The sequence below is a fragment of the Penicillium solitum genome (assembly GCF_028829755.1).
Source record: "Penicillium solitum strain IBT 25940 chromosome Unknown utg000005l_segment0_segment0, whole genome shotgun sequence".
Lineage (NCBI taxonomy): Eukaryota > Fungi > Ascomycota > Eurotiomycetes > Eurotiales > Aspergillaceae > Penicillium > Penicillium solitum.
Genome location: NW_027072125.1, coordinates 422,327 through 440,447, shown reverse-complemented (window position 1 = coordinate 440,447; position 18,121 = coordinate 422,327). Strand labels below are relative to the sequence as shown.

At 46.7% G+C, this 18,121-nt stretch overlaps 8 protein-coding genes across 8 annotated transcripts; 3 read left to right on the top strand and 5 right to left on the bottom strand.

Moving 5' to 3' along the window:
- Positions 1-69: 69 nt before the first annotated feature.
- Positions 70-424, bottom strand: N7455_007761 (uncharacterized protein; the record flags this gene model as incomplete). The annotated part of the gene is made up of 2 exons (XM_065605726.1): positions 70-321; positions 398-424. The coding sequence occupies 2 exons, from the start codon at positions 422-424 to the stop codon at positions 70-72; spliced, it is 279 nt and encodes a 92-aa protein (XP_065460675.1).
- An 18-nt stretch (positions 425-442) lies between these two features.
- N7455_007760 (uncharacterized protein) lies at positions 443-1,476 on the bottom strand. The gene is made up of 3 exons (XM_040958407.2): positions 1,280-1,476; positions 988-1,232; positions 443-927 (listed from the first exon to the last, which is right to left on the bottom strand). The coding sequence occupies exons 1-3, from the start codon at positions 1,427-1,429 to the stop codon at positions 633-635; spliced, it is 690 nt and encodes a 229-aa protein (XP_040811024.2). The 5' UTR covers positions 1,430-1,476; the 3' UTR covers positions 443-632.
- A 1,528-nt stretch (positions 1,477-3,004) lies between these two features.
- N7455_007759 (uncharacterized protein) lies at positions 3,005-3,384 on the top strand (the record flags this gene model as incomplete). The annotated part of the gene is made up of 2 exons (XM_065605725.1): positions 3,005-3,174; positions 3,357-3,384. The coding sequence occupies 2 exons, from the start codon at positions 3,005-3,007 to the stop codon at positions 3,382-3,384; spliced, it is 198 nt and encodes a 65-aa protein (XP_065460674.1).
- Positions 3,385-4,062: 678 nt separating this feature from the next.
- On the top strand, positions 4,063-5,508 carry N7455_007758 (class I SAM-dependent methyltransferase; the record flags this gene model as incomplete). Its single annotated transcript, XM_040958457.2, has 8 exons — positions 4,063-4,182; positions 4,237-4,341; positions 4,408-4,418; positions 4,469-4,508; positions 4,568-4,578; positions 4,630-4,737; positions 4,802-4,957; positions 5,022-5,508. 8 exons carry the CDS (start codon positions 4,063-4,065, stop codon positions 5,506-5,508), a joined length of 1,038 nt encoding a protein of 345 aa, XP_040811011.2.
- Positions 5,509-5,850: 342 nt separating this feature from the next.
- Positions 5,851-6,309, bottom strand: N7455_007757 (uncharacterized protein; the record flags this gene model as incomplete). Its single annotated transcript, XM_040958464.2, has 1 exon — positions 5,851-6,309. The coding sequence occupies one exon, from the start codon at positions 6,307-6,309 to the stop codon at positions 5,851-5,853; it is 459 nt and encodes a 152-aa protein (XP_040811110.2).
- Positions 6,310-7,346: 1,037 nt separating this feature from the next.
- Positions 7,347-10,166, bottom strand: N7455_007756 (uncharacterized protein; the record flags this gene model as incomplete). The annotated part of the gene is made up of 2 exons (XM_040958432.2): positions 7,347-9,819; positions 9,919-10,166. The coding sequence occupies 2 exons, from the start codon at positions 10,164-10,166 to the stop codon at positions 7,347-7,349; spliced, it is 2,721 nt and encodes a 906-aa protein (XP_040811124.2).
- Positions 10,167-11,702: 1,536 nt separating this feature from the next.
- On the bottom strand, positions 11,703-13,771 carry N7455_007755 (beta-xylosidase; the record flags this gene model as incomplete). Its single annotated transcript, XM_065605724.1, has 4 exons — positions 11,703-12,005; positions 12,061-12,764; positions 12,817-13,527; positions 13,756-13,771. The coding sequence occupies 4 exons, from the start codon at positions 13,769-13,771 to the stop codon at positions 11,703-11,705; spliced, it is 1,734 nt and encodes a 577-aa protein (XP_065460673.1).
- A 653-nt stretch (positions 13,772-14,424) lies between these two features.
- N7455_007754 (putative endo-polygalacturonase) lies at positions 14,425-15,843 on the top strand (the record flags this gene model as incomplete). Its single annotated transcript, XM_040958551.2, has 1 exon — positions 14,425-15,843. One exon carries the CDS (start codon positions 14,425-14,427, stop codon positions 15,841-15,843), a length of 1,419 nt encoding a protein of 472 aa, XP_040811010.2.
- Positions 15,844-18,121: the final 2,278 nt, after the last annotated feature.

Genomic DNA, 18,121 nt, shown 5'->3' with positions numbered 1-18,121 from the left:
GGCAGGTATGATGGCATGTATTATCAAAATAAACAAACCACTCCACTCCACCCAGTAAGGGTTGCGCAATCACGAAGTACGTTCATCGGTCAGTGAGCACGGAACAGTGCAAGATAAGGTGAGTGACATGACTGAAACAAATAATAAAATAACCCATGTTACAACCAGCCCCTGGACTGGCGAGTTACACACTAGGCCAAAAAGACCACTATATCTGAGAATTACGCTCAGATAGTCCAGGCTCCGATATATATAGTGCGTGTCATGGCACCATACCACAATACGGACTGGCCATGAAGCATGCGTTGTGGTTATGTGTAACTATATTGGCGGCACGTGAGCGGCCACGGCTAATCGGTCTTTGAGTATTAACATAATCGTATCGAAGTCATCATACGCCAAGAACCCAAAGACCACCATTCATCGTAAAAAAAAAAGCAAGTCACCATCGATGTAACATGCATGTCCTATCGCTTCAGTCTAGATCTAAATCCTCCCGATGTCTTAGATTGTGCATAGCCGAAGCTTAGCAGCCCGGCGACAATCCAGTCAAGGCTCAGACAGACAAAGAAGTATCACACTATCTCATTTCAAACTTTGCCACTCCAAGAACGAACCTTCCGGTTAAAAGTTCAGTTCTTGGTCACGATGCCAGTTGTCTGCTTACCCTCGTCGCCCAAGGGGCTCTCAGGTAGCAACGGCTGAGATTCAACATCTTCAGTGTACAAACACTGAAAGGTATCTGTCGAGGCAGATGACCTTTCCTGTTCCGCTGCCGTCACGGTAATATTCTCACTATGGGTCATAGTAGCATCCACGGATTGGTCACAGGCTGCGCAAAGGGTGTAGTTAACACCGCCGGCCTTGAGCATAGGCTTGATGCATCGGTGTAAGTACCCTTGGGCAAAGCAGCGCAAATATAGCGCACTAGCGGGGTTAGTCTATTTAACAGAGCAGGTGATATTGAACACTGCGGAACCGACTTACCCGAGGATGATACATGAGAGGTTGGAGTAGATCTGCGGAATACCGACAGCAAGCCGATAGTCCCAGGGAGAAGCCCATCTGCTAATGTCGTGAGCAGCAAGGATGGCTATTCCGGCAATGTATACCGCGACCAGGAATAAAGCCATCAACCCATCAATAGCAATTTCGATGAGCGAATAAGATTGACTTCCGGATTTGCGATACATGAAGAGCATGAATACAGGCAGGGTGCTAGAAATCGTCATCTTCGAATTGTTAGATGGCCTTCTTTTATAAGGAGAAGAAGACTCACTGCAATAAACTGGATCCATGCGTGAGGGCTATAACAAGTCGTAAAGATGGTGGCGAGAGCGAACGGCCACGAAATCATCGAGATAAGGAGCTGTGCCTTGCGAGCTCTAGAGAACGGGTGTTTAATGGAGGAACACATTCTTTGGCACATTTTGACTTTGATTTTTCTTTTCTTGGCTTTCCAAAAGAATAAGAAAATATGAGGTTTGTGCAGATCCAGAAACCGAAGTCTTTTATTTCTTAAGCAACTGGTTTCATGGCCCCCGGCTTCGCCAAGCATGAAATGGGGGTGGGGAACAACACTGTTGCCTTGTTTAATTAATCTGCCTACAGTGATTGACTCCGCAATATGTACAATTAAAAATACTCACCGACTTCTAATAGGCTGGTTTCAATTAACAAGGCTTGTTTATGTCATCTTTAGGTTACCCTAGGAGACAATGTTTAGACCAACAAGAAAAACATGATAGATCAGCAACGAAGAAAACTATCAACAATCATTTCCAATTATTTTAAATGATAATTCAGCCCCCCTTTAGCAAATGGATCCGAATCATTTTCCCGCAGAAATTCTAGGAGAATCCACGCTCTCAGGAGCAAACTCACCAAGTTTACTCAAAACCCTCAACATCGCTTTTAGCACCAAATATATGCGCAGTGAGACCTCCAGCTCCCGGTAATAATGACTTGCGTATTCAAATTCTGCCACGATCTGCTCTCTCCAGTCTAGCTACGGAAACCAGTACAAGAGATCGAGCTTTTTGGCTTCATACTAGCGCATATCGAGGGGGATTTATCGTACAGTCCAAATTTCGCTTTGGGCAACAGCAAACATGCCCTGAAAAGGTTCATGTAGGTACTAGGCATGTCTGCTGCACTATGGATTATTCAATTATGAGAATTTTGTGCTTTCGACGGAGGCATTTCTCATATAATACAGGATTTGGACATGTCAATACTTGAATACATGTTCCAATACAGCAACCTAGATAGTAAGGAACAAGCTGCACTGACTGACTGCACCTGACTCCATGTAGATCCATTTCATATTCTTGGAGAGGAAGCTATGAAGAGAATAAAATACAATGTATTGATCTTCTGGTATTGACTGACTAGAGGAGAGAGGGAGGAGAGAATCTAACTACTAGTCTCACTGAAGTCCTGGGACCCGGAGTGTCACATGACAGTTCACATGTTAGTCACGTGACCGCCAACACATATCACTATATTCTATATGAGCCCGATGCAGGAAGCCAGTGCTTCAGGCGGGGTAATTCCAGACTCCTCTTTCTATGTCCCCTTGGAGCACACAAACGTAGACCCCAAAACCTAAATCTTTTCGTTTCTTCTCCTTGTCGTCTCTGTGTAATTAGGTAGGAATCTACGCGCATCAGATGTTTATTTTTCCCCTTCCAGGAACAGCTTCAGAGAACAAGACGGGGCTTATGGAAACTTCACTATATCGCAATTTTATTCGAACGTTTGTGGGTGGTGTCATACTAACGACTCTGTATTCATTCTTGATCTCCAAAATTCCAGCCTAAACCCAACAATATCCACTCTGTGGAAGATCTCATTGAGTTTACCAAAACATAGCCGGAGGGGAAGTACCCGGAGAGACACATCGGGAAGTTCCTGTGAAGGTATTGATGTGGACGACGAGAAATACGCTGGAGTGGTGCAGCAGGAGCGTTAATTTGGCGGGCCAGGTGGTATCATGGGAGCAATGGAGAAATACAACGTCGATATCTTCGCCGTTCCATCGGACTGGGGTATAGCAAATGACCTCACGGAAAGTATGGGGTTCCTTGTGATGTCTGTGTCACTGGAGTACTTTCTCGAAGGGACTCCTATCGAACATGCACAAGGGCTTGTCATTCGAGCACTCGGAATGCCGTAAGAACGCCCCGCATGATTGTCGTGTTTTGTGCTTCTCACTAACTCGAGAAATAGATATGTTTTCACTCTTCTGACGAAGGCATTTTCTGATGGGGTTCTGCTTCAGCTGGCATATGGGTTCGAGCAACCATGTCCTGTGCGCAACAGTGAGTCGGAGCTAATCAAATTGCCCAAAACAGTTGCGAGATGGGAAACGACACCCCGTGAAGATATAATAGTTTCAATAGCTTCAATTTTATTGAGGAATTAGTTTGGTTATATATCCCTAATTTAGGTAGCAACATCACTACATACCTAGTATAACTTGAATCTTCATTTCCCGATTTCATATTCATCCCAAGTAACCTCTTCTATTATATATGAGGGTTTTACACTGTTCCACTATACCAGATAATTTGATGACTGCTACTCCTTCCGGAAGTGAAGTGGTTTGATGACCTCACCAGCTTCGATAAAACCTCGGTACTGAGTTGGTCACAACTTATATAGCCTGGCCTCGGGCTTCATTATTTTCCAAAGACGACAAGGACCTTGAGAGGGAAAGATAAATGGAGACTAATTTGAACCGGAGGTCAAGTAACTTTGATAGTACTTTGTACTCGAACTAACAGAGTGCAGCTAGTTAGTTATTCTTTTTGACAAAGAAACATATGAGGAGTGGAGTTTATTTCCTTCTTTCCGTGACTTTCATTGGCCCTCATCGAATGCCGAACGGCAATGCGAACCCGCCAGTTTGGATACAAACCCAAAAACTGGAGACTGGAGACTGGTTTTTGTGTTGACGAGCCGGATATTGAGAGGAGAATAGGGTTATTTATTCGGCCGTGTTTCCACCAGAAATCCCCACCCCGTTTTTTCCCCCGTTTTTTCCCCCTTTGCATCACAATGTCTTCAAGTCCTCATACACCATCCGATCGCCCATCGGAACCCCGATCTGTAACCCCTGTCAACGCCCAGGCCCGAGCCAATGCGCCCGGTCCAATTGCGATCGATAATTTTAGCGACGTATGTAGACTCGGGTGGCTCATTCTGACCCGGGAAATTAAACTCGATCTTTAGGAAAGCGTTGAATTCAGTGATGATCTATCTGATCTCACTTCCCTGTCGGAGAGCGTGCTCGAGTTTGAATATGAGAATGGTCGGCGGTATTGCAGTAGCCGCTCAGTAAGTCATCTTGCTCAACCCATTGGGACTAAGTTTCGTTTGAATGACCAACTGACCTATGATCAGGGAAATTATATGTACTTTCACCCTTTCCCGCACAAGCTCCTGGGCAGACTGACCAAGTTAGGATGCCAAATGATGAGGAGGAGCAGGATCGAATGGATATCGTAAGGCACCAACCCCAAGGACTATCAGATGTTCGCATACTAAACTCCCGTTCTTTCAGACGCATCACATGTCAGTGAAGTGAGACACTCCTGAAGAATGTGGCTAACCCGAGCGGTGTAGATGGCTGATGCTACTGGGAGGGGAGCTCCACAATGCCCCTGTCACATCACCACAGAACATTCTTGACTTGGGAACCGGAACAGGCATTTGGTCTTTGGACATTGCCGAGTACGTGACATCCTTTATTTTCCGCCGTTATTAGTTTAGTATCAACACTGACCGGGGATGACAGAAAATTCCCCAACGCCCACGTGATTGGGAATGACATCAGTCCTATCCAGCCCAGTTGGGTGGCCCCAAATATCGAGTTCATCGTGGAGGATTTCGAAAGTGAATGGCAGTACAAAGAAAACCACTTTGATTTTATCCATGGACGATGTTTAGCAGGGTGTGTATATATCGATGCGACCGGTCCTCTATCTTAACGAGAGCCACTCTAACACACTAAACAGATGCGTGGCCGACTGGCCCAGATTTATCAGCCGGATCTTTGACCACGTTAAACCCGGGGGCTACTTTGAATCGCACGAGAGTGCCGTATGGGCCCAGAGTGACGATGGCTCCCTGAAGGAAGATTCTGCGCTCATGGAATGGCAGAAGGCCGTTAATTTCGCCGGCGAGAAGCTCGGCCGGGAACTAAATATTTACCATAAGTTGAAGGACTGGATGATCGAAGCCGGCTTTGAGGATGTCAGGTTGTCAGTCTACGCGCTACCGTTCTCGCCTTGGCCGCGCGATCCCCATTTAAAGACACTAGGGAAGTATCAAGCAGTGCAGTTGCAGCAGGCCATCGATTCATATTCGCTACGCTTATACACGCAGGTGCTGGGTTGGAGCTCGGATGTGGCTAAGATTCATAATGCTGTCGTTAAGCATGAGTTGCGGGATAAGAAGTTGCATGCCTATGTTCAAACGTATAGTCTAACCCATTTCCTTTAATGGCATGGGTACTTATACTAACCATGAGCAGGGTTGCCGTCTATGGGAGAAAACCTCTTCACTCATAATATTTGTGAAGTAACTAATTAAGGACCAATCAATGAAGAAGGCCAAGTTGTTACAATGAATATAGTGAATATATCGCCCCTACGGCTGTTATACAATTAAATAACTTGCGAGAAAAGAGAGGTCGAACTGGGGCAAGGAGAATGCATGAAAATTTCTAATACTTCATGGGACTGTAAGTACAATTATCATCGCTATTGCATAAAAACAACATGCGAATCTTAGTAGGTTATCTACCTAACATTGCCCCCTTCTATCCAGCCGTGGAAATAAGACTTACTCTGCAAACTGGCCTTTCCCCAGTACTGCATTGAGTTGCATCGTCAATAGATTATTCTTCACAATATCTTGCTTCCTGGCAACCAGTTCCTCAACATCCCACTCAACCGTGACCACCCTCCCATTCAAAAACTGGCTCCTCACCGCGTCCGCCGTCAGCCAGACCAAGGTAGCGCCTGTCAGGGCTGGGTCGTTGAAGTTGAATCCAGCTGCTCGAAGGGTCTCGGGGATAATACCAGTGTCATTGAGACCGGGATTGACTGCAATGGCGAGCACTGTGCCTGGGTAGGAAGCGGCAAGGGTCGTGGTGTAGTGGATCAGGGCTGCTTTGCTGTTGGAGTAGGCGGTCAGGAACGGCCAAGTTCCCCAGGCGCTTGAGCTGGACATGTTGATAACCCTGGCAGGGTCAGTGGTCGTGGCCCACGAAACCGCGGCTTTCAGGAACTGCTGTGTCATGATATGGGTGCCTTTGACATTCAATTCCTAAGTTCGGACGTTTTGTATTAGCCAATGTGCCTTTCATCGTATCAACTGCGTACTGAGGCTGAATACTCTATGCTTTTGACGTGACAAGGGGTTGTTGGTGGGACTTCCATAGGGTGGTGGCTAATTCAGCGACATATGATGCCACACCTACTGAAGCCACCTGAACATGACACAGAAAGCCCGATTGATGTCTTGGCTGTCTCAGGAAGTCACCCCATGGTCATTACAAGGCTTCTTCTGTGTGTGGCCATCTGTATTCAGCAGCTTCCACCAAAGGCTGATCTACGACAGCTTCGCACCACAGTGCCGCTTCGAGAAATGATGGAGAATAATATCACCTTCATCAAACTACCACGGGACCTACATGGGGGTCGATGTCTGCCTCTGGAATCCAAGAGCATCGGAGCGCCAATATGGGTGGTGAGATTATGAATGACAATGCCATCGGAGTGGATAATACTGTTTTGCAATTCACGAGCTGTCACTTTCCAGCGCTTGGAAATTCGTCCACGAATGATCTTACAGAATGATGTTTCCAAGAGAGCGATACTATATGCTTTGACAGCTTGCTTAATACAGATGTGGAGGGTAATTGGAATTTCTAGTATAGAATCGAGGGCGTCGGATCGGCTCTATCGGCTTTGTGTACACTAAGTTGGGTAATAAAATATGGCTCCTAGGTCTAATCCAAGAGAACACCGATGATGCGCGCTATCGCGCGCTCATGCCATAAGACGATGGAAATAGAAGCAGGGATAAGAAGCCAGGAAGAAGTCACATTTAATATGCTTGACTAATACTGGAATACAAGCGAGCGTTGACCAATGGGAAGGTAGACAGCATGACCAACAGCCACAACAACATGATGGAAAACAAATGAGTAATCTGCTAATGAGCTATTGTATTTCGATTGCATATGATGCTTTTCGTGGTCTTCGAAAGCGCCTGTTTGGATGTGGTCTGCTAGGACTGATTTAAAGCCTGATCATCTGCCCTCATATCCATGACTAATATTCCCCTCTTAGGGCCGCTGCGATCTTGCGGCGTCTGGGATTAAGCACACTCATTCCCTTCACTGTCACTAGGCTTTTGCTTGCACCTGCTTGTACGAGACGGGAAATGGCCTGTAAGTGCCCCGACCAAACTAGATCACCATGTTCCTTAGCATTCTCGACGGCCGAGTAAAGAGCGGTTCTCATTGATGGGTCTTTCATGTGGTATTTGTCAACACGCGCGCCATTTAGCAACAGGAAGCTCACGTTTGGTGAGCGTCCCTTTTTTGCTGCTTCCTCTAAAGGAAATTGACGTGGGGCATCTTGTTCATAATTAGGGTCTCCACCAAAGCTTAATGCGACCTGGAGAACCTCGGTGTTATCGTGTCTAGTCCAGCCACCTATCAAGATTGCGGCATCGGCATGTGAACGATCAATGGACAGCAAATGCTTCAACCCAGTCGCCCAACCAACTGAACATGCCTCGTGGACTGTACGACGAGTAACATGCACTTTCTCTGTAATGCACTGTTGAAGCTTTCCAAGTGATTGTGACTTGATGGCTAATATTGCTGCCTCTTCCCACAACGTTTGGAGTTTGGTGGAAGGGAGGTATGACGGATTGATAGATTCGAAGTGATCGATACCTGGCACCCATGAAGACTGGATAGCTAATTCTGCGGCAAAGGACGAGATATGGGCACTTTCCGTTACCAGCAATTTCAGCATTTCAAAGGATTCGTTCTTAACTGCAAAGCCGACCGGGTCAAAGTTTGGAGTCATATGCGTATCTGAGACAGGCTCTTTGGATATGGGATACAAACATCGAGTTGCATCGTATTTGAGTAGGAGGCTCGTCATCTTCAAATCTCCCTTGACCACTGCCCTCTGAAGAGGTAGGCATTTCGACGGAACCAATCCTCTAGTATATTCCCACGGAAATAAAATAGGCACCCCATCCATCAGGTTCGCCTCGGCGAGGGATGGTGCTCCATGTTTCAACAGAAACTCAGCCAACTCATAATCACTGGACTCAACTGCTTGTCGAAGCATCGTATGATGCTTATCAAATTGAATAGTAGCGCTTGCACCGTTCTCAAAGAGAAATCCGGCAATCTTAAAATGACGACCCGATAGAACCCTCTTCATGCAGTCATTCGTTATGTCCCTGGCGCATGAATGGTTTGGCATATGGCCAAAGATCAAGCGTAACATCTCAATATCACAGTTTAAAATGGTTCTCTCGAGATCCACAAGTGATAAATCTGTTGCAGCAGACTCCGGTGAGTACTCGAGATTGGTTGCAACGAGATATTTGTGTTTGAAATGGACAGCGCAACTGAGCGCCGTGACTGTGTCAATCGCCGAGTCCTTGATTTCAACTTTCGTGTCTAGCGAAGCTCCACGACTCAGCATCAACTGCACCAAAACGCTGTTCCCAGTTGCGGCAAGGACGATGAGAATATTTGCTTCAAAAAATTCGCCATCGAACGACAGCTTGCTCACAAATTCTCGATATTGTCGTATTGACTTGATATGATGTAACAATGCTGCCTCCTTCAATGCAAATTCGATGCACGCCTCTGGGTCCTTCTCTTGGAGCAGTTCCTTGAACTCATTTCTCATTTCGATACGTCTTTGGGGACGAAGCAGCTCACAGACTTCATTTGCTTCACTTTCGTCGCCGTTCTCCTCATGGATGCCAGCCAACAGCAAAATACCGTCTCGATAACCGGGGGAATTGGTTCCAGTGGCAAATTCAGACTGATGGATAACCTTTCGGCATAGTGATTTTGCCGACTCAGGACGGCCTGCTTCAGACAGATCTCGAGACCTTTGAAGCTCGGCCTTTGACCATTCCAAATGAGACAATGACTGGGTGGAAGTATCGTCGGTGACTTTGGAAGGCACATTGGTTAGGGAAACAGAAGGACCAATAGTAGATTTTTCATCTCCTTCTGATATCTCAGTGAGCGCCAGGTTGGAAATCGGAGGTTCGAAATTGTCGCTATTTCGCATCCACCCTTGGACCTTCTCCGATGGGGCCTGGGTCATGGCGCCAAGAATGGAAGATTGCATGTCATCCACTGCTGTGCTAGCAGACGTATCGAGGGCAATAGCAGAGTCTGGACACTGCTGAACCGTGGCTGGTAGACTTTCACTATCCGAGTCATTGTCTCGGGCCATTTTTGTGAGTTTCTTGATCTGTCTCCGCAGCTGGTCGATCCCCTTTAGCACATCATCGTGCTGGCTTTCCTGGTTGATTTGAACATGCAGGATGATGCAGATATGGATCATTTGGAGGCTCATGTTCATCGCGGTGTGGAAAGAGATAACCCGACCGCGGAGGAGCCCCAGCTCTTGTTTCTTGTCCTTGAGCTTCCAATGCGTGGCTGGGCGGCGGATGACATTGCCTACTCGGCCATGGGTTTGTGTTTCTTCGAGGATCTTTTCAATCCGCTCGACTGTTTCACCACAGTCCTCTATACTAGGATCATAAGGACCTGATGTCAGACTCTTGAACGAAAGGCCCGCCACGGACGTTGAACAATACCAATACCACTATCGAGGATAATTGTCAACCCACCATGCTTCCAAGGAATCTAATAACTTAATATCATTCCCAAGGGTGGCAGTAAGTGCCACAGCGTTGTCCTTAAGCGCGGTATTCACGTTTTGTAAGGCTTGGGACAGAGTTTTCAAGTCCTTTCCAAAAAGTGAGATAGCTTGGTCCACGTCTTTGACTTCCTCTACATATTCGTATATTGTATTTGCTAGCTTGAAGCAGGAAGCACCGATAGATGCAGCGGCGGCTGCGATTGAAAGGGGATCCATAGGAACACCGTGTGACGACTGAAGGAGATAAACAAAACAGTTGGTCCAGAGCGAATCCCGCTCGATTCGGGCCGATTGTTGAGTAGAAGATTAGGGTGGTTGTTGATTCATGTATTAGGCGTTGCCCATCAAAACTGTTCTCGTTTGGCGCTTTACTCGAATGCAACCGGTATCAAGTCAAGTTGAAGTCGCAGCGAATGATGAAAACAGGGCAGAAGTAGAAAAGGCATCGGGTGTAAGGCTGACACCGCCTCGCAGCAGTCAACCGTTCCCCCCATTGCAATGGCCAAGCACCGCCCCCGTGATAACCCATTTTTAGAAACCGCCCATTGGTTGCAGATGGGTGCATGTACCCTCCAGGGCTAAATCACATATTTGTTTATTTCCCCCGTGGACGCAAGCGCGACTGCACTTCCCATTCAGCAGATGCCGTCCAGTCATGCTAATTTCCTTGAATCGATCTTCACTTTTGTCCATCCCTATAGCGGCGTTCCAACAAAGAATCCCGTTGAGCAAAATGCAGAGACATGTGAGCGATCCATGAAGGCGCTAACCACCAACTTCCTATTGGCTATTTAGGAATTCGTGCCTTTCCATCATCCTGCGTTTCGACTCCGCCTTGGGCTCAGCCTCAAAGCCTCATTTTTGCTTTTTAAAAGCTGACGCCTCATGTAATCTACGCCGCTCCCCCTTTGTATTCTTGGATAAGCTTCATCCTCTATGTTTCCCCAAGGTGCTAAGATGACAGAAACTTTGACCGTGGTTAGGGCCATCGCGTCCGCAATCTAACTGATATATTTCACGACCAAATTGTTGGATCGCCTAAATGACTATCTTCGCGATATTGACGAGGTGCCAGAAGCCCTTCTCGCACTGCGACTGGGGACCGAGCTCACATGGTCGCAGAGCAAATGTGACAGTGTAAATGGAACTACCATTTAATAGTAATTAATACCGGTTTACTATAATATTACTAGTATGTTACCACGCTACTATTTCCCAGTTCTTTAGCTAATAGTGTTGTAGGGTAAAAAAGGCCAGTACGGGTAGTAAATGTAGTAAGTATAAGGATAAATTAGTATAATATATATCGTTCTAGTTAGGGCTTTTGAGGATATAAGTTGTATACGGAGAGGTGAAAGCTCACATGGGAACACATTCTTCCAAAGCTTAGAAAGTTCTGGAGATCCAAAGCTTGGTATCCGAAGCATTTAATTCTACTTAACATTCATTTGATGCACCCCCTGCCTATTTCGACCGCCACACCGCCATATATTCCTTCCCCCCATATTTCCCCATTTCTCCTCCAAAACACATCCAAGAACCTCCAAACTCATTTTGGTCAAAATGCCTTCCAGCCAAGCATAGCCTCGTGCTTTTCTTAGATCCCTTATCCAGCAAGTTAGAAATTTTGAGCCTGACTTTCCTTCTCCTAATGAGATTCAGAGACTTGGAATTCATGCATCTGAAGTATCCCTGGCCGATGCGAATGAAAGCAACGTAAAGCTGTTACATCTTGTATAACTAGCGATATCGCTACCATACTTCGTGGTCTGGGATATGCTCATCAAAGCAGACTTCCCTCACCTTCCGAAAACCGACTTTTGGTGCATTAGGAGGCCATGGTCGTCCATTCCCACTCGCAAACAATGCGAACATTGCCCCTTCGAAGACAAACCAGTATGGTGGTGCAGTTGCCATCCAGGAAGATGGAAATGAAGCTATCCATGACACGGAAGCTTTGTCAACACTGTACCCCAGCTGGTAGTGTAGAGGCTCCGCTCGGATATGAAACGTCATATTATCGAGGTTGGATGTTGGAAGAGGACTTTCATCATACTGTATACCCCACATTAGCCCCTAGATTCTACCAATAAGTCATTCGTAACAATACCTTTGTTGTCTCATTATTAAGAAAGGAGGTGTATATGCACATGCCTGTGCTATTTTTGCAACCCGTGAGCCCAATATCCTGATGCTGCAGCTCGCTGAGGTAGGAACTGATTCCAACTGTTTGGTCAGGCCCTAGAATCCCGTCAAACGGTAGTATCTCCGCGGAGAATGTCATGTTGAGCGACCTTTGCTTTCGCAAAATAGCAGCAGGAACATCACGATCGCTGAGGGAAAAGACATTCGCATCCAATACCACACCACTGGATGGGTCTTTGTGGTCCAGAATATATGTCTGCGAGTACGGGGTGCGCAAGTGATACCAAGATGGGTCCAATGCCGGTTTATCGAAGTTATCCTGGAAAGGCGCTAATGCAATACTGGACGAACCCGGTTTTTGAGGATCATTGAGGAGGATCGGTTTCCCTTCATTCAGAATTGGCCAACCATCCTTCCAGGCTACCGGGCAAAGGAAAGTCTCTCGGCCCAAAGGAGAAGTGCCGTTAACATTTCGCCGAGCAAGGAAAACCGCGTACCAGTCTCCTTGTTCAGTGTCGAACAGGGTTGCGTGACCGGTTGATTGGACGGTGAGATTGTCGTAGCCATACGCACCATTGTAAAGCAGTGGGTTGTTTGGATTTGATTCCCATGGGCCCTCTGGGGAAGTTGAACGTGCGATGGTGGCCCGATGAAGTTCGTCAGTGCCCCCTGCATTAGAAGTAAGAGGTAAATCCACCAAAGAAAGGAAACAAAGGCTCACCCTCAGCAATCAGCAAGTAATACCAATCGCCGGATTTGAACATCTTCGGTCCTTCTGGTCGAGCTGCGGCGTTGGGTGGCATCGTCCCGTTCCAAAGTGAGCGATATTCGCCTATACATCGGCCGCTGTCTATGTCCACTTCACACTGATAAATCCCCCAAATCTTGTCGATGTTATTATTAGGTGACATCAGATTAAGGTATACCTTGTTCGTCGCTGGGTCTTGATAAAGCTGGGGATCGATACCCCAGGGGTCAGACCAGATCGGGTCGCTCCAGTTCCGCAGGTCATCCGAAAATATCCAGAAAGCCCGCGGCCACACTTTGGCCACAGGATCATAAGTCCATCGTACCATGGAAGTAAGGTAGAACTTGCCATTGATGCGGCCAAGGGACGGTGCCCAGGCACCTGCAGCCGTTAGATCCGAGCATAGTTGAGGACAAAGATGTGGGTCCTTACCTGCAGATGTGGGAACACCGTACAGTTGTAGTTGCGCAGGCCGTGTCAGAGCATGTGTGTATAGCTCCCAGTTCACAAGATCAACGGATCGGTAGATTGGTAACCCCGGCCAATATTCAAATGATGAGGTAGCTATGAAATACTCATTTTCCACCCGAATAATGGACGGATCCGGATTCCAGCCCGAAATGATCGGGTTACGAATGACAAGGTCTTGTTTGGTGCAGAAGACGCTGGTCACGAGGACACTTACTAAATATATAATTTTCATTAGAAGGGATATATAATCTCTTCCATTATGCCCCCTACCTCAACCTTAAATATTTTTTATTCCTGTGATGACCTCGGGGGTATCCGGTACTTAGTCCGAGTCCGAACGAAACTTTACCGCACAAGTACTTCTATCCTGCAAAGGGATTCCGGGGAAATACTCGGAGAGTTTTCCGCTGGGGAGCTTCCATTCAGTACCCAGGTACATACCCATATTAGCACCCATTTTGGGTTTCCCCTCGGTGTAAGCTGTCTTACCCAAAGTTACCCCTGGGAGCTATGACGGGTCAAGTGCCGGGGAAGATGCCCTAGTGATCCTTACGTTACTCTTCGTGAAGAGCTTTACAAATCAATCACATCCCACACGCCGCGATCCTCGTACCAGACGTATTGCACTTTGCATTCAGTTGTAGAAGAAAAGGGAGATCAAAACCCCAATTTGGAGTCGGATCATTTAGTTTGCTGCGAAGAAATTCGCCAAGTTCCTAGCTCTACGGAGCATTTGCTTTTTCAATCCAACGGTATTCCCGCGCCTCCGTAAGCTATAGTGACGGAGGCCGTCTGCTTGTAATATTATGCCACGAAGCTATAGGTTGCGGGGAAAAGCTAGGGAAATTTAACCGGAGCAATAGTCGGGGGTTTCCCGCCCTGTCTATGTGTTGATAGTTCTTTTCTGGAAGAACTGCCATATTATATAATAAGTCTAGACATTGACTGAATTTGAAGGTCCTCTCTGTGACCATCTCCTCCTTTGGGACTTCATTCATCCCCTCATCCACCCATACCCCCACATGCGTCATGTTTTTACAACATTTGATCTATAGCGCTACCAAAGTACACCTCTGCATGGTGTATCTTGCTATTCTGAGTTGTCCCATTATGACGACAGCGTCAAACTTTGGCCATAATGCCGTGAGAACCTATCCTATTCCATCCGCGGTAGAGACTATGGACGCATATTCCATCAAGGTCACGCCGCCCCAGAGCTCGCCGCACTGGATCCAGCCATTCCAAGCAAGAGTGGCCCAAATCAATGAAACGTCGGGCAATTCCATCGAGCATAACACTTCTGTTGGCATGTTTGATTTTAGTGGTCCGATTGAAATTGCCATTACCTACCACCATGCACCTGTTCGCACCGGCGTTGTCCGACCATACTCCTACGGAATCCGTCCTCAAATTATCAACAACACGATCCAATTCTCGCTGCAACAGCCTTGCAACCTTGTGATTCAAATCAATGACAATATTTTTGATACCCTACAGCTCTTTATGAATCCCATTGAGACCAAGGTGACGCATGTCAATGACCCTGACGTGTTGTACTTCGGGCCTGGCGTCAATAATGGGACCGCTGGTATCACAAATGGGACCTTGTATGTTCCATCGGGCAAGACGGTCTACGTGGCTGGAGGAGGGTTCCTCGATGCCCAAGTAGTGTTTCAGAATGTGTCGAATTCAGCAATCAAAGGTCGAGGAATCTTGGCGTCCAAATCATCAGGAGCTGTGCTCATTGAATCTTCATCCAATATTACGGTGGAGGACGTCGTTATTCTCAATCCCAATGGTTACGCAGTGACTGCGGGAATGAGTCAGGGAGTCAATATCCTGGGTATCCGCGCCTTCTCGTCCAAAGGCAATGGAGATGGAATCGATCTCTTCTGCTGTCGTGATGCTTTGATAGATGGAATCTTCATGCGCAACTCCGATGACAACATCGCACTCTACCAGCACCGTTGGGCTTATTATGGGGATTCAAGCAATATAACCGTGCAAAACTCCGCACTGTGGGCCGATTATGCGCATCCTATCAATGTGGGGACGCATGGGAACACGCCGCACCCGGAAGTCATGGACGGCGTCACGATCCGAAATATCGACATTCTCAACCACCATGAGCCTCAAATTGGGTACCAAGGCTGTATTGCTATTAATGCAGGTGATGGAAATCTCATTCAAAATGTCCACATCGAAGATATTCGCGTGGAAAATTTTCAGCTCGGCCAATTGATAAATTTCCGTATCATGTACAATACGAAGTACAACACTTCCCCTGGTCGGGGAATTCGAAACGTGGTGGTCAAGGACCTCATTTACGAAGGTGACCATGCCAGTCCTTCTTTGCTGCTCGGATACGATCGACAGCGACCGATCACAAATATCACCTTCGTGAATCTCCAAATCAACGGGAAGATAATTGACGATAATATGGAGAAGCCATCGTGGTACTCCTCCGCGGACTTTGTCCCACTGTTTGCGAATGAACATGTACACAATCTGAGCTTTATTTCTAATTAACGATCACCTACATTATGTTAATACCTTCGCCACACGTCGGGTGATATGGTTAGATGCTTTAAAAGCTCTTCTGCGACTGAAATTCTTGGATTTTCCAAAGACTTCTGTAATACTAGCTCACGATAATAAACGATACCACTATGAATCAGTCAGGTGGACTACCAGGGATGGGAAGCGGAAAGGAAGTGTCGACTCAAATGGGATAGACTACCATGGATTCCCCCTTTGTCAAGTTCTTCATTTTCCGGACTTAAAAGCACAATATGTGCCAATTGGGGATGGAAATTCCCGACGCTTAAGGCCTCTTCGTGGCGCTGTTGACTAGTAGCCCCTGTAAGGGGTGAAGTCAACGCAGGCTCAAAGCTTCGACGGTAAGTACGAAGTCCTGTAGACGCGCCAATAAGGTATAGATTTTCGCCCGGGCGGCTCGGACTCGACATATAGCAGATACGTACTCCGTACTCCGTACTCCGTAGGGATCATTCCCACCCCGCCCCTGGGTCTGGTTCTGAAGTGACTGCTGTCTGATAATCTTCTTTGTGTTTCATGCAGAAAAAGCTATTTGTATGTGTTGATTTAATTGATTCCCAGAAAGAGGAGTTGTCTCTCTTGGGGTCGGAATACCTCCGTAGGGGAAGGCTAGAATAAAATAAGAATAGAATCAGAGCATAAGGAGAGGAGGCTGTAAGATCACCTCGACTCTGAGGTTGATGATGCTTGAAATCACGCCATGTAAGAGGGAAAAGCCTTTCTCATTTTGGGTATTTATCAGTGTATATTCCAATGATCAATGCGAATTGTGGTTTGGAAGTATCATCGCCATGGAAATCCCATTGCATTGAGAACTGGGATCGGAGAGAACAGGTGCAGCAATTGTTCTACACGCGGAGAAGGCGGAGCATCTGCCAAGCCGGCAGCGGGGAGGCAGGGGGCTATTATTTTTCAAAAAGGAAAATGGGCTGTGAACGGAGTACATACTCCCACGTGAGGTAAAAATGGGGTGTTCACAAAGGTACGTTACCTTTGCTGGGAGTTACCTTTGCCGGCAGTCACGACTTTACGGGAATGGAAGGTATCACGAGTTCACAAGAGTGTAGGATGTTTCCCAATAGGTGACCATTGTTCCAGTGACACTCTGCTCCATCCACTCTTTCATTGCACTTGTACACTCTACGAGCCTTGATATAGGTGATACATTCGACCCTCGCACTTGGATGATTTGCGAGTAGGAAATTATTCTCTTACGCTTTGCCTTTGAGGCTGATGTTGTGGACTGCCCACAACGGCGACTGGACTTCTTGTCCACAACATACATAATTGAAAGTCCAATATACAGCTACGAGGTAGGAAGAAGACGCTTGGATTGTAAAGTGGAGATCACAATAGGACGACATATTCAATATATATTTTATAAAGAAGTGGGGGCTATAGTTCACATGGAGGTTAGCGTGAGTTTTGCGTGAGCACCAGAGAGTTCCCCAAGCAGCTAAACGACACACCAAAGGGTCAAAGGTATAAAGTGGTTGGAAGAAACTGTGGAGAGAGATTCAAATTTGTAATTTGTAATTTGCCGCTCTCGGAGAGGTATTATTGCGCTTGCTCCAATCCCGGACCGCAATGTATATCGGCTACCTAGTTGATTGAAGCAAGTTGGGCGACTACGTCTCGTATGTATCCTGCAAATCCTTATCTTGCTTCAGATAATAAGGTCACAGTCCATCCTATCTAGAAAGTCTGGCGACATTTGGTAAATGGAGATACAGTCACCGCGACCGCAGTTATTCTATACGACCCCTAGATGGTCGGCCATCAGGAATATTGTGCCTGCCCTGGTGTGTTCCCGTCTGTGGCTTTATAATTCCTTCTTTGTCGCCCTATATGTTTAACATTTGTTACCCTTTGTCTTTGATTTGGTGGTGAGGCATTTTTACTATTCACCCGCACCACCGAGCGCCACTTTCGTCATTCTCGGCGCGCCCGTGGAGATTATTGGAAAGTCTACCGAGACCCAATGTGATCGGTAACATATATTATGTAAGCTCGCTTCGTTCCTGAAAGCGGAATATTCCATATTGCTTGTTCTAGTTTAACCGTTTTCATCCACCAGGGTTTTGCTTAAGGCAAACAAGTAAATCCATGGTACCAGAAAGTTTGTGGGCCCTCGGGTGGAATTCGGCTGTTTACATATTGAAAACCGCATTTAACTACGTCATAACCCTACTATTATCCATGGATAACTACTACGCGAGATTAAAAAGGGGCGGGATTGAGATTTTGC

Coding starts and splice junctions, on each gene's coding strand:
- N7455_007760 (XM_040958407.2), bottom strand. CDS start 1,429: ATGTGCCAAAGAATGTGTTCCTCCATTAAACACCCGTTCTCTAGAGCT. Junction 1,233..1,279: donor CATGGATCCAGTTTATTGCA/GTGAGTCTTCTT, acceptor AACAATTCGAAG/ATGACGATTTCTAGCACCCT. Junction 928..987: donor CTCTCATGTATCATCCTCGG/GTAAGTCGGTTC, acceptor TAACCCCGCTAG/TGCGCTATATTTGCGCTGCT.